This window comes from Calliphora vicina, chromosome 2 (genome assembly GCF_958450345.1).
Source record: "Calliphora vicina chromosome 2, idCalVici1.1, whole genome shotgun sequence".
Lineage (NCBI taxonomy): Eukaryota > Metazoa > Arthropoda > Insecta > Diptera > Calliphoridae > Calliphora > Calliphora vicina.
In genome coordinates this window covers 99354978-99370464 of record NC_088781.1, presented here as the reverse complement: position 1 = coordinate 99370464, position 15487 = coordinate 99354978, and the positions used below count along the sequence as shown (strand labels likewise).

Here is a 15487-nt window from a genome sequence, read left to right as displayed (position 1 = left end):
TGTATATGTTTACTTCACATTTGCAAAATGAATAGCATTTTCCAAGAGGCTAATACATTTTAAGCTACCTTGTAGGAACGAGATCCTTAAATGATGCAAGACTTTGAACATAGATACAAATGAGCATAATAGTAATAACAAGTTCCCGGCTTATCTGTATTAATGGCATAAGTTTCTTTTCAATTTATATATTCTGGATCCTTAAAAGTCAACAAAATCCGGATAATTGGATGGGATATACGCAGAAATCCATTGACTACCTCGAATTTTTAACCAAAATTTGTACACACATAGATCGGAAACTCTCCTGTCAATGACCCAATTAGCTACGTTGTTGGAAGGTGGTCGAATTGCTCATTCAGCACTCAAGTTGCCATAGAATATGCAAATCAATGACAATCCAACATGCACAATGAGTGAACAATGACGCATAAAAAGTCTTTGGAGGTATTAACAAAACGTTGCAAGATTGACGAAACAATCAATGCCTGTTTGGTGGTGCGATGATTCTATTCTCAGCTGATTTTCGGCAAACATCGAATACCGATGAATTTTATGCATATTTGAAGTCGTCCGTTTTGTGGAAACACGTCAAGAAGCTCAAGTAGACTGTGAACATGCGTGTTGAGCTGCAGAACGATCAATCTGGAGAAGTATTTTCCAAACAATTGCTGGACATGCATTAAATTTCCCGTCGCTGTCTGTCAGTTCACCGAATCAAAATCCTAACTCATCCGAAAGGTACTTCCAAACTTGCACAAAATTACAAAAATCATGATTGGTTCAGCGAAAGTGCTACATAGGCTGCGAAAAATATTGATGTCGATGAATTGAATTTTAAGATTCAATGTTAAATTGCTGTGGAATTGATGACGTTCAAATCGGTGGATTCCGTTACTTCCCGGACTTGCGGTAAATAACCTGATGAATAACGTCATCGAAGCAACAATAAATAAAGGAAAGAAGACGTTTTGATACCACGACCGACATGACATTCGATTTTATATGCTTGCAGTTTCCGGTAAGGTTTTCATTGCGTGTTTGCGGCATTAACCTTGAAAATACATGCTTCTCTCAATATCAATTGTATGTCCCAAGTTGGACAGGACAACGTCTGTCGGGTCAGCTAGTCTTTATTAATTTTTGTTCTCAATTTTATTTATAATATTCTTCATTTCATTTAGAATATTCTCAATTTAAAATTGAAATTCTCAACTTTATTTGGAATTTTCTCAATTTAAAACTGAATTTCATTTTAGCTCAATTCAAAATTAAAATTCTTAATTTAATTTATTTAAATATGACGGATTGTAAAGGAAAAATATTTCGTTTAGTGTAATATTTTCGAATACAAACGATTCGAATATTTTCGCATATTTCTGCATGTACCTCAAAATGAGTTCCGTTTTATGTCATTTCGTTTTCAATGCCATCAATTTTCACCACATACATGAATATCATTTTAAGCAAAGCCTTCACATAATTCATATTTTAAATAATAATCTACTGTTTTAAAGAAACATAATGCTTATTTTTTTAAAGATTTAAATTGTTTATTTGAAATATCTCCTTTTTTAAAGTAATTATTTATTATTTATCATTATTGATATTATTACCATAACAAATATATAGTATTAATAGTTTATTTAATTTAGTACAGCTACAAGTATTTAACATTTTCTTTTTTTTCACTTAATTTCAGTTTAATTGCAATTTTTTGGGTTGTCGTTACAGTTTTAATTTTAAATTTTGTTTTTTTTTTGTATTAATTTTTCTTTTATATAATTTTGTTAACGCCAAAAACATTAAAAACAATAAATAAAAACTTAAAATAGAATTGCATAAATTTTACACATAATTTTCATAATTTCACTACTTGGACTAGATTCTAAATAGATTTATTTTGGATTTGTATGTTAAATGTCTAAATACTACTAAATAAATAAATAAATATTACATATGTAAATAATAGTAATAATTTATTTATTAATTAATTATATACTATTTAAGTACATTATTTACTACTATGTTGTTAATTTTATTTCAGTATCCACTCTGGTTTGTATTAATTAATTAAATATTTTTCTCTTAATAACAAAAACAACTTAAATTTTGAAAACAATATTCGTTGATATACTTTCTTCATTCGTTTGCTTTTACTTCTCTTTCTTCTGTGTAAGTTTGCAAAAATAATAAAAATTATGAAACTTTCAAAAGATCTTGTCTTCTTAAAGGCCATTTGCCATTTCGTATACTTATAAAAATTCCCGAAATGGTTCATCGAAATTGTTGTTATCACCAGTTGAGTCGGCGTAGCCATTCATTATGATTGCCGTTTGTTGCAGCGGCTGCTGCTGTGGCGTTGGCTGTTGCTGTTGTTGTGGCATTAATATTTGACTATGATTCGATATCATGACATGATGGGACTGATGGTGCATGTGATTAAGTGGCTCATTTTGTTGTATTTGTATGGTAGTGGTTGCTGTCGTCAGCGATTGTGTTTGGGGATTTTGATGTTCGGCCAAAAGGGTACAATTGTATGTATTGGCACCATTAGTTGTTAGAGCATCATCATAACATGTTGGCAAACCAACTAAAACGTTACCATTACCCACCACGCCTCCGCCAACACCTGCGTTAAGGCCCAGCACCGTATTAGTATCGTTATCGCCCACAACATTGTTGGGGGCTGTTGCGTCAACACTGGTGCCATTCATTAGAACGCCATTAAATTCGAGGGCGGATTCTTCATTGCGTTTCGCTAATATTATGTGAGTCAAATTAATAATATAGTTTTTGGCCAGAGTTAGTGTTTCGATTTTCGATAGTCTACGTTCCATTTCCACATGAGGTATCACTTCGCGCAGGGACTGCAAAGAAAGAAAGATTTTTTTAAATCTTTAAAGAAGAAAAATCTAATAATAAACAAGTAAGAGAGCTATATTCGGCTGTGCCGAATCTTATATACCCTTCACCAAATTATACTTCAAAATACAAATTTTAAATATTTTTTGTTAAATTTTTTTTTTAATTTAAAAAAAAATTTTTGTTTTTATTTTTTTTTGGTGAAAACAAAAAATTCGGGTTAAAAATTTTGTTTTCCGAAAAAATTCGGGTTAAAACTTTTTTTTCCGATTTTGACCCATTGTACCTACTTACTATGATGTTATATGGTCGTTGCAAAGGTCTTTGAAATATCTATCATTAGATATCCATATTGTCTATATTAATGACTTAGTAATCCAGATATAGGTCAAAAATAGGACAAAAATCGAGTTTGTCCTAGTTTTTTCCTCATATCTCAGGCATTTGAGGACCGATTTTGCTGATTTTAAATAGCAAACTTCTCGAAAGCATGTCTGACAGAATTATTGAAGACTTGGATACCGTTGATATCTGGGGTCTTCAGAAAATTGATTTTTACAAAAGACGGATAGACCTACAGACGGACATGGCTTAATCGACTCCACTATCTATAAAGATCCAGAATATATATACTTTATAGGGTCGGAAAATTATATTGTGGAAATTACAAACGGAATGACAAACTTATATATACCCTTCTCACGAAGGTGAAGGTGTGGAAATTTTGCATGTATTTTTTTTTTGTTACAATAACAAAACACATGTTAAATTTCCACTCAAAGTACTCGTTTTGATTAGAAAAACAGCACATAAGTGTTTCGACTCGGTATTCATTCGACACCCTCCCCTAAATAACTATTTTCATAAAAGAGGCGACCAACAATCGAATTCTCGGACTCTTGCTATTCTGTTCGCCCCTCCCTTACATACACATATTTTGGCAAAAGTTAGTAAACACCAGTAAATTTTTGGACTTAAGTCCAACTTAAATAATTTTTTTCAGAACTGAATCTATTATTCAGCCAAATCTCCAATAGACCGAAACTTTTAAATTTTAATTGATCTATATCAAATAATTTGTGGACTTTATTAATTTTTGAGGCTGTGTGTATCTGGGTAAAAAATACGACATGGTGAATCACATGCACATTCTCGAACTATTAGGCTGGCTCATTAACGATGGCTGGTTAATGCCGACAGCGGGGTTAGAGTTTATGGTTCTAACTATCTAAATAATATAACCATGGCGATCTTCATTTGAGCTCGCGATTGTTTGAGGAAGGTTGGAAGATGCCGAGGTTAATTCCGACACCACGGTTGAAGGTTATGGTAACAACAATCTCAAGAATATAACCATGAGTATATCATTCAGGCAGAAATTTAGGCGATATTATTTAAGTTAGCGAGTGTTTGAGGATAAGTTTTGGGGGGTTTGAAGATTTTTGTAATGTAGGATAGCCCTTAACATTTTTTGATTTTAGAGGAACATGCAGTATGTTCTCATAGATACCTAACACTTAAGCAAGGTAGATTTTATATTCACTCACCTGAAATGCATCATTTAAACTATGCATTCGCATGCGTTCCCTTTCATTGGACTCTAAACGTCTTAAATTGCGCTCCTTTGCATTGAGAGCACCTTTTCGACGGCGATTTTGGCTGGTCCCCGATGAGTTGCGGCCACGACTGGACGGGCGGGCACCACTACCTCCATTACTGCTGCCACCACCACCACTTGTGTCATCGCTTTGCGAACTTGAATCTGTCATTTCCATATCATAGTTATTGCTTAACTATATATTCATTTATAAATGTTACGGATTCAGTAAGAAAATGGAAGATTATAAGAAAAATCATGAAATTAATTAAAATTCAATTTGAGTTCATAAATAATTGTGAGGTCTTTGGAATATGTATATAATTGGGATCATAGAGAAACATAGAGCCATAGAGAACATAGAGCGGAAACTCGAAAAAAAACTCAAACAAAAAAATTACTCAAAAAAAAACATACGAGTGTTGTTTTTGTTTTCACATAGTTTTTTTTTACTAATACATTCTCACCACTTAGGTTTTTGACAACTGAGTTAGGTCTTTGACAGGAAAGTTTCCGCTCTATGTCTATTCTGTATGATTGGGATTTGTTGTATTCGAATTTTTGTTGAAATTAACGAAATATTTTTACAAATATAACTGAAACATTTGAATCCAATTGTATTCTATATTTTTATTTCAAAACATACCTGGGGTGTCCTACGACTAGTTCTTCTAATTGGTCTTGATGTTCTATTGTTATCCTGATTATTGTTTTCTGTTGCATGTTGGGCGGTTGGTAGATTTTGTGTTTCTGTCATGGCGTAATTGAGCATTTGTTGTTGTTGTTGTTGGGACTGTTGTTGCTGAAGTTGGGTGAAATCATGAGTACCCATTAATTCGATCACTTGATTATCGTGCATATTTAATTTACACATTAATTCATGATTCATTTTATGATTTGTTTTATAGGCGGGTTGTTCTAAAATAGTATAAAAAAAATATATAGTTAAAGATTTAAATAAAATAATACTTCGAAATAATGTTAAAAATATCTTAAAATTGTTAGGTAGATATAAAATATTAATCTATTACTTATTATGCATAAGAAATACTTTTACAATTAAGAATGAACATTTTAAAAGCATAAAATATGGAATAAAATATTTTTTTATTTTTTATCTTTCTGGCGATCAATGATTTGTTTATGATTTATTTATTTGAATTTGCCTTTACTTCTTAGGTCTAATAATAAGTATATAAAACTTTAAACTAATAACTATTTGCAATCAACTGAGAGTCCTGCTTAGAGTTTTTCAAGGGAATTCCCGGGACAGAAAATCCCAGGAATTCCGCAAAATTTTCCATCCCGAAAACCCGGGAAATTGTGCGAGAATTCCCGGGAATTATTTTTCTTAGTTTTATGTGCTGTTTTTATACCCTTCAGCTTCGTGAGAAGGGTATATATAAGTTTGTCATTCCGTTTGTAATTTCTACATTTTTCATTTCCGACCCTATAAAGTATATATATTCTGGATCCTTATAGATAGCGGAGTCGATTAAGCCATGTCCGTCTGTCTGTCTGTCTGTCTGTCTGTCCGTCTGTCTGTTGAAATCAATTTTCTGAAGGCCCCAGATATCTCCGGGATCCAAATCTTCAACAATTCTGTCAGACATACTTTCGAGAATTTTGCTATTTAAAATCAGCAAAATCCGTCCATAAATAACGGAGATATGAGCAAAAATCCGAGACAACCTCTGAAAATTTCATCAAAAAACACAAAGTATTGCATGCTTTGACAAAAAACAACAAAACGTATGCTTGGATGTGCAAGCTTTGTGTATTTTGTTTTTTTTTGTGTTTTGTTTCTTTTGGCGTTGTTGTTGTTTTTTATACAACTAAAGTTTAGTTGGGTTGTGTGTTGGTTTTTTTGACAAAAAAACAACAAATCGTATGTTTGAATGTGCATGCTTTGCGTATTTTGTTTTTTTTTGTGTTTTGTTTCTTTTGGCGTTGTTGTTGTTTTTATACAATTAAACGTATGTTTGGATGTGTGTTGGTTTCATTGCCTTGCGTATTTTGTTTTTGTTTTTTCTTTTGGTGTTTTGTTTCGTTTGGCGTTGTTGTTGTTTTTTGTGTTCTTGATAAATTTAGGATGCTGTACGCTGAAAGTGGGCAATGTACATACATATATAGTATATATTATTTTTTATAATTAGTATATATTATATACCTACTAATTATAAAAAATAATAATGTATCCACAACAAAGGTGAAGGGTATATAAGATTCGGCATAGCCGAATATAGCACTCTTTCTTGTTTAACTTGACTTTCTCTAAAAGAAGCTTTATGTGCTGTTTTTCCATAGCGAATGAGCGTTTTGAGTGGACGTTATACATGTATTTTGTTTTTGTTACAATAACAAAACACATGTTAAATTTCCACTCAAAGTACTCGTTTGCTATACAAAAACAGCACATAAAGCTCCAAAACAAATGCAGAAGACTCATACAACAAAAAAGTTTTAACCCAAATAGACCAATATCAAGTTCACTATTCAAATTATTCCAAAAACTCGTAAATGTTCAGGGCTGTCACAGAATTCCATTCCGTTCGAAAGTGGAATTATTTCAGTACTTGATTTATTTATTTATCGAATCTGCGTTACTTAGGCCTGACAATAAGTAATAAAATCGTATTACTAAAATTAAAACTAAATTCTCTCTGACGGGAGCGTTGATAGACATATGGGCCACATCTTAGCGGGGTGGTAGATCGCCTCTACGAAGCCTTGATCTTGTTTGGGTCTGTGTGAGATGTCTTGCAAGCGGGTTCGGGTGGTTCCGTAACTTCATGATGTATTTCTCAGAGACATTCTTGAATTCATCTTTAACTAACGGTACTTGTAGGTCTCTATGGATGTTCTCATTTCTTAAGTACCAAGATGCACCTGTCATTGTCCTAAGAATTCTCGATTGGGCCCTCTGTATAAGTTCAATATTGGAATTACTGGCCGTTCCCCACAATTGGATTCCATATGTCCAGATTGGTTTTAAAACACATTTATACAGGATGACTTTATAGTCAAGGCTTAATTTTTATTGGTCATTGAGAAACCAGTGAAGGCTAGAGGCTCTTAACTTCATGTGAAGTCTCTAGGCTTCTATATGACGACGCCAAGTAAGTCGTCTATCCAAGTGGAATGTTTATGTTATTTAGTGTGAAAGGTGGACATTCACCCCTTCTGAGAGTAAATGTGATGTATTTACTTTTGAGTTCATTTATTCGTATTTTCCAGTGATTCCATATCTCCACGATCAGCTGAAGTCTTTCCTGTCACTTTCAATATAGGAAAACTCTATTTTATTAGTTCCAACACAATGCTTTATTAACTCCTGTAGGGATCATCCCCTGAGTGCTGGTCCAAACAAAAAAATAAATACACTTGAATTGCCTTTCTTGATATCCTCTATATTTTCAACAATGTTAAATCGGAATCGCTTCGAGCATCTGCTGAAATCCATGAGGAAGACATGTTGTTTGACTATTGCTTATGCAAGTGAAGTCGGTGGTGTTGTTCACTATTCTTAACTGGTTACCACCATTTCCAGTCACGAAAGCATGGAAATTGTGGTCATATGGATATTCGTTTAATGACGAATATACTGGAGAGATTCGACTATGAGAATGCGTTCCATCTGATAGAAAAGCGGCCATTAGATCCTTAGGAAGTGTGTGCATCGAAAATTTAAGAGTTAGCGAGGCATTCATCGGTTATCCATGCATAGGTTCCTGGACATGTAGGCTTCACCATAAATTCGAACGAATTCAGATTTAATATTGGCATTACTATCTTTGTTACATGCAAACTTCATTTAATTGCCAAATATAGATGGGAGAGAGAACCCACTTGCAAGGAGACCAGACAAATCTGGTCCAATATGTTTATGCAGAGGTCATGAGTTTCTATAAATCTACCTAGAATCCATCTAAGAAGCCTCGGCGGTTATTACTATACATTGTCCTATAGGTGTACACTCAGAGGTTAAGAATTCCTTACTATGACTTGTGTAGATGCTGTAATGACAAGAATGAAGAGTTGCCTACTGAACAAAATCCCAACCTAAGCATCAGTACATTAAACTTCTTGATGTTTCCCAAGATGAGATAATTATGTCAAACATATGCATGAAGTATAACTAATGATATTTATTTCTGTTTATACTTCATAAATGTAGTATATATGGTTCTGAACCATATCTGTACAACATATTTCATTTTTTTAAACAAACACAAACTGCGAAGCGTTTTGCTTGCCTGCAGATACACCCAGAGGCTCTGGCGGGAATCGAACCCACAGCCCTCAGATTAATAGTTCAGCACACTATCGACTGGTCTATCGGAGCACTGATGATTGTCTTATCTTACTTATGACCTTGATAATCTTATATTCAGATCTAATATATACTTCAGTAGAACTTTCATTTAATATCGTATTTACCATAGGGTAGAACTAGAGGCGCAACTGAGAATTAAAAATACTATAAATATTTACTCTCTCATAAATTGTATGGCTGACACAACAACAAAATACATTGATTTACATGTATTTTGTTGCTGCAAGACTTAGGTTTTTTTACAGCAGACTTAGGTTTTTTGTCTCTCAGTTACGCTTCATGTATATTTTATTCTATGGTATTTATTTTTTCAAATTCATCAAATTAATTATCAAAATGTTTATTTGAATTATTTGTAGTACTGCATTTTTTTGAAGTATTTTCCATGTACGTATTGTAATAATAAGTTCCTTCACTTAATACGGTTAAAAGCCACAGGTGTTTGAAAGGGATGTCATCAGTTAAGATGCATTTCTTATGTATTTAACAGCATGAGCCAAACAAGTAGCTTTTTGTACTGAAATCCCTTTTGTTTTTGTTACTCCTTGTAAAGTCTACAAAGTACCTTTTTATACATTTACACGAGTATGTATATTAGGGTGGCCCCAAAGCGCATTTTGATGACACCAAAATTTCATATGTTTCAAAAATATGAAAAAAAAATCTTAAAAAAGACATTTTTATTCTTTGATCAAGCTCACCAAATACTGACGGCAGGGCAAAACATTTTGAGAAATGGTATCCTCAAACAAACTAAACTTTCATTTCAGTTGTGAACATCAACATCTTATTTTTCCTCCATACAAACAGGGCCACCCTAATGTACAAATGTAAGTCTGCATGTGTAATAATTGTGATGATGCATTTGGCGCCATTCAGATGGCAACACATGATGATGTCTTTAATGATGATGAAATGAGTCTGTGTGGGAGGCATAACTATGACTTATTTAAAGGAGTCTCAATAATGTTGGTTGATCTTTAATGTTTTTTTTTTCTTTTTTACTTTTCATTTAAACATTTTATTAAAAAGAAAACATTTTAGTAATAAAAATGTTATTTAAACAATTGTAATTTCATCCGTATAGATTTGAAATTGTTCTTGGTGAGTGGTGATAGTTCTAGTACAGAAATTTAAAATAGTTAACAGTTCAAGGGAAGTAATAACAAGTAAGAGAGCTATATTCGGCTGTGCCGAATATTATATACCCTTCACCAAATTATACTTCAAAATAAAAATTTTAAATATTTGTTTAAGGTAAATAAAATTTATTTTTTTTTTCACTTTTTTCATTTTTTGGAAATTTTTTTTTTTTTTTTTAAATTTAAAATTTTTGTTTTTTTAATTTTTTAATATTTAGCGAAAAAAACTTTTGGTGAAAAAAAAATCGGGATAAACAATATTTTTCCGATTTTGACCCATTGTAGGTCCAACTTATATACGTCATTGCAAAGGTCTTTGAAATATCTTTCATTTGATATCCATATTGTCTATATTAATAGGTCAAAAATAGGGGTTGTCCTGGTTATTTCCTCATATCTGATTTTAAATAGCAAACTTCTCGAAAGCATGTCTGACAGAATTATTGAAAATACTATTATACACAAAATTGTCTATCGAAAAAACGGTTATACAAAACATTTTCTACAGAACAAACTGTTATACACAAAATTGTTTATAGAAAATTCCTTTATACACAACATTTCCTTTATACACAACATTACAGTTATACACAACATTTTCTATAAAAGAAAATTTTATAAAAAATACTCTTGTACCCAAACTTTTATATAGCAAATACTGTTAAACATACCCAGTATGCAAAATGATTCGAAGTTATGTCGAAAATGAATCATTTTTTCGTAAAATTTTATCGATATCGACTTCGATATAATGTCGAGAATGTGCGTGTTTTCCTAAGGAGAGTGCAGAGCGACAAAGAGTCGAAAACTATTTATTATTCTGATTCTAATTTTTATCGATATACTATACCTTTTTCGGTATTAAAAATGTTCTAAATTGATTCGATTTCGATTAAATATATGAACAATTTCGTATACTTTATACCATAGAGCAATTTCTTCTTGAAATAATGCATATTCAATACCTTTATTATTATCCAATAATATTGCGTTAGATGTGTTTTCATTTTCAAAAGCAATAAACTCTGCACATATTTCTGATGTTTGCTGATTATGAAGATTCGAATTGTGAAAAACAACATCAATAATTGGCTGCTCTTTTCTTTTAAGACGTCTTTGATCCATTTTTCGTGTTAAACTATATTTTTATGAATATGTTATTGATAGGATAAGAAATAAAATTTTATTTTCTCACAAATTGACAAAAAAATAATATGTATATGTATATGAATTTGTCAATTTGTGCAAAAATAAAATTTTACATTAAAAAAAAACTCGAACATTATTCGCCATTTCTATAAAATATTAAAATACGATATTCTAAAAAATGTAGATTGGATAGAGCATCATAATAAATTCATATTTTCGAATTTAAATCGAAATAATTTCGATAAAAAGAACTGACTCGAAATGTTGCATACTGGGTAGAATTTGTTATGTAAGATTTTCTAATTAGACAATTTTATACAGAATTTTGTCTAAAATACTGTTATACACAATATTTTATAATAGAAAATACTGCAATTAAAAGAAATCGAAGAATGGGAAGTTTGACAGGACCTACACAGGGTGGCGCTCATCCGAAATGTCCAATTTTCTATAACTGGCTCATCGACCTACACGTGTTGTTAAATGCTATATCCGACCATGGTGATTTGATAAAACAAACTGAATAAATGACAGCAAATTCGATGGATGTAGCTTCAACAATATGGCCGCTATAACTACAAGTCCCTATTGGAAGACCTTTTATATTAAGAGTAGTGTTTATAAACCGGATAACCGAAATTTAAAATGTTGATTTTTAATTAACCACTTAAACCCGTTATTTATCACTTGGTTAAATGTTTTTTTTTAATTTTGCTCTAAAATCAATAAGTTTTTGCTGATATAAAAAGCTCATTCGATAAATATTTTCATGTATTACAATTACAAACATTTTGAAAAAAAAGTCGAAAAAGTTTTTGATTTCTTTTTTTTCGAAGGATCAAAGAAATAGCTATCTTACCTATTTGGGCCACATTTTGCTAAGAACAATAGGTAATAAGTTACATGGATGAGAAAAAACACCTGCTTGGCCAAAATGTAAAATTTTGTCCCCCTCTAACTCAGCAAGTTCTCCGCCGATCTTGTTGTGTCTGAATTACTATCCGATAGAACTAACCCGATCGGAAGACATCGATTACAAAAATTGGTTCACTTGACATGAAATCCCCCATATATTAAATGTGTTTACTCATAATTGACTTCTAAAAATGACAAATGATATAGATGCATAGAGTTTTTTATTGTATGGTTGAAACTTTTAATATTATTCCTTTCAATGTTGGTTAATCGTTTTTATCGAACACGGTTAACCGAAAACCCAGTTTTCTAAAAATGGCTAATTTTCGATTAACCGATAAATCAGATTTTTAACTAAACTATTTAAGATACAGAGTAATGATATATTAGTATATTAGTATGTAATACGTACATTCTAAATCAAGAATTGGCCTTATTACTCCGGATATTTCAGTTTGGAAATCTTATGGATTTAGTCAAATATTTTCCAATCAAATCCAAAGGTCAAATCATTTAATGTTCTGTATTTTTGTTTGTGCAACATCATTATAAAACAATGCATATAGTACAAGTACTATTACATTTATAACTATTTAAAAGTTGGTTGGTAAGCAGCACATTATAAACATTTATAACAAAATGATCTCGACCAGTGGCAAAACATTTATTATTGAACATAGTACGTCGGACTACACTTTTGGTGCCACTTGTTGTCTGTGGGTGAATGGTCCTGTGTGCTGTTTTTATACCCTACACCATCATAGTGGGGAGGGTATAATGCGTCTGTGCTGATGTTTGTAACGCCAAAAAATATTAGTCTAGCACCCACCTTAAAGTATAACGATCGACTCAGAAACACTTTCTGAGTCGATTAAACCATGTCCGTCCGTCTGGCTGTCCATGTAAACCTTGTGCGCAAAGTACAGGTTGCAACTTTGGAGATATTTTGATAAAATTTGGTAAATAGGACACAGCCTATTGAAACTAGATAAAATCGGTCCATTATTTAAACTAGCCCCCATACAAATGTTTGTCAGAAATTGGACTTTATCTGTCATAAAAGTTTAATTCATATAACACAGATTTCGCTCCAAATAAGTTTTATATATACGGAAATCATGTCACCTAATTTTATGATGATCGGTCCACAATTAGTCATAGCTTCCATATATGGCCCGCTTCCAAAAATCACTTTAACAAGTGATAAGAATGGAGATCGGTCCATAATTAGTCATGTAATGCCAATTAAGGTATTTATAGATGGCAATACTGAATGTTAACACTTTTCAAATTTAAAATATTATTGCAATCATTCGGTATGTCAAGAAATCGTTTCGAAAAATATATTTCTTGTTTACACGATAGTATTACAAATATTTTATTTCATTGTTGATTGATATTTTTCTACAAATTTTATTTTTATTTTATATTTTCTTGACATTTTTGTTTGCCTTAACTTCCATTTATAAATACAGACCCGATACATATGAAATAAAAAGTTTTTGAATTGTTTTAAACAAATTTTGAATACCGACCGTAAATCAAAAAAATCATTCGTATTTTTTTAAAATCTAATACAAATTTTATTTAGACGATGAAATTGTATTATGATACTTGAGCTTTTGACAAATATTAATACTCAATATTGTCGTCTATAAATACCTTTACAGAAAATCATTCACGAAAATAAATTATTGAAATGTTTTTGCTCATTTACTCAATGTTGGTTATTATATGGTCGGGCTTGACCGACAATACTTTCTTACATGTTTTTTTTTTGTATACAATGTTTTGTAATAAATGTAACCTTATAACCTTATTTCTTGGTTATTCATTTCCAGCTTCCACAATCACCATCGATTCAATACAAAAAACTCAAGTGCATAAAGAGCAAAGAAATCCTAAGAAAACGTTAAACGCTAAAGAAAATATGAAAAAAAAATACTGTATTTAAAAGAGTTTCAGTTCTACAACTACAAGTCTAGGTATGTAAGTGTTTGGATTGAATAAAAACGCTACAGGTCATTTGATTGTTAAAACATGATGAAAATGAAGGAAAAAAAAGCGAAGAAAAGAGCAAAACTTAAGTAATAAAAGAAATAAAAAAGGGAAATTGTTATTGTTGTTAATGTGTTGTTGTTAAGTAATAGTTTGTGGTTGTAGTAGAGCTATTGTTTACAACATGAATCACACACTCATAGATACATTTATATAAACAATGTTAAAATATCCCAGTAGTTCGGGCTAAGTGTACCGATTCCTATTATTGGAGTCACCTCTAGCTAAAGAACTAACTATGTGACTAGTTATTTTAACATCTGCGTATCCTAGCCGGAAGTCAATTGACCCTATACAAACAACAAAAAGTAAACTACGTATTAAAAAAGGACACCTAGTGGTAACTGTCTCTCCAATAGACCACTTCTGGTGGGTATAGGGACAAAACGAAATATTTCGATAAACAAATTAATTGTTTAACTTTTACACTTCAGAATTCAATCATATTTAGTATACATGTTTTCCATGACTATAAAGAATTTTGAAATTGTCTTTTGAATAACATTAGAACTGTTAGTCATATTTTATAACTTTTTATGTATAACGTAGATTTTAAATTTTCCGTTTCTCATCAAAACAGGAAACTTTTATCAGAAAAGGATAATTAGTATGTTTAGGGTCCTTTGTAGAAGGATATCTCAAAATTCATGTCCTTAATTTTTGTATTTTGTTTTCAAAAAAGTTAGTTGCAAATGGGATTCTAAAGATACCACTGAATCCTTACAAAAGATACCACGTTTGTTGAAATTAAATAAAGTTTTTCAATCCAGAACATTTTACAAAAATATCCGCGCTGTCCAACTTTAGAGGATATCATGAACATTTTTTATACTTTTGAAAATCCTATCGATGCCATTAGGTATGGAATATAACATTGTGAAATGTTCGAAATGTCACAAATCAGGCTGAATTTGATCCGATGTCATGGGTTATGTTGGCTTTGAGGGCCGCTGTAATTTTTGACTTATTCGCACAAGAACAAGTCTAACGGGTCAAATAGCTCGATCTTGGTGGCCAGTTCCAGGCCTCCGAATTGCTAGTGCAGTTTATCCAATGTGGCATGAGCTGTGTGCAGTTAGCAATGTCCTGTTGAAACCACATATCGTTGGTGTCCATTTCATTCAAAATCCTCACCAAACTGTGACCTTTTCAAGATGTATTGGACGCTCTTGGATCTCATGTGAATTGGTATCGTCCCAAATTCAACAATTTAGTTTGTTGATGTACCCATACATCCAGAAATGAGCATCAGCGTAAAGTGGGAGAAGCACGCGGAACGTTGCCCGAACGAAACACACATTTTGATAAAACAATTTTATCATTTGCACGTGTTGTTGAACGGTATATCCGTCCATGTTGATTTGGCAATTCTACAGAAGTAGCTTCAACAATATGGACGCTATCAACTGTCAAATATTGGAAGTC

At 31.9% G+C, this 15487-nt stretch overlaps 2 protein-coding genes across 5 annotated transcripts in view; one reads left to right on the top strand and one right to left on the bottom strand.

Annotated features, from left to right (window-relative positions):
* The window catches only part of LOC135949986 (uncharacterized), a 260167-nt gene that overhangs the window by 122750 nt on the left and 121930 nt on the right, over positions 1-15487 (top strand). The gene's annotated exons all lie outside the window — the stretch shown is intronic.
* dimm (dimmed) lies at positions 2042-5369 on the bottom strand. The gene is made up of 3 exons (XM_065501328.1): positions 5109-5369; positions 4413-4658; positions 2042-2870 (listed from the first exon to the last, which is right to left on the bottom strand). Exons 1-3 carry the CDS (start codon positions 5349-5351, stop codon positions 2256-2258), a joined length of 1104 nt encoding a protein of 367 aa, XP_065357400.1. The 5' UTR covers positions 5352-5369; the 3' UTR covers positions 2042-2255.

Excerpts from the sequence above, each read along its gene's own strand:
- dimm (XM_065501328.1), bottom strand. The coding sequence starts at position 5,351 with ATGAATCATGAATTAATGTGTAAATTAAATATGCACGATAATCAAGTG. Across the intron at positions 4,659-5,108 it reads CTAGTCGTAGGACACCCCAG|TTAAGCAATAACTATGATAT; the intron begins GTATGTTTTGAA and ends ATGAATATATAG. Across the intron at positions 2,871-4,412 it reads GTTTAAATGATGCATTTCAG|TCCCTGCGCGAAGTGATACC; the intron begins GTGAGTGAATAT and ends CTTTCTTTGCAG.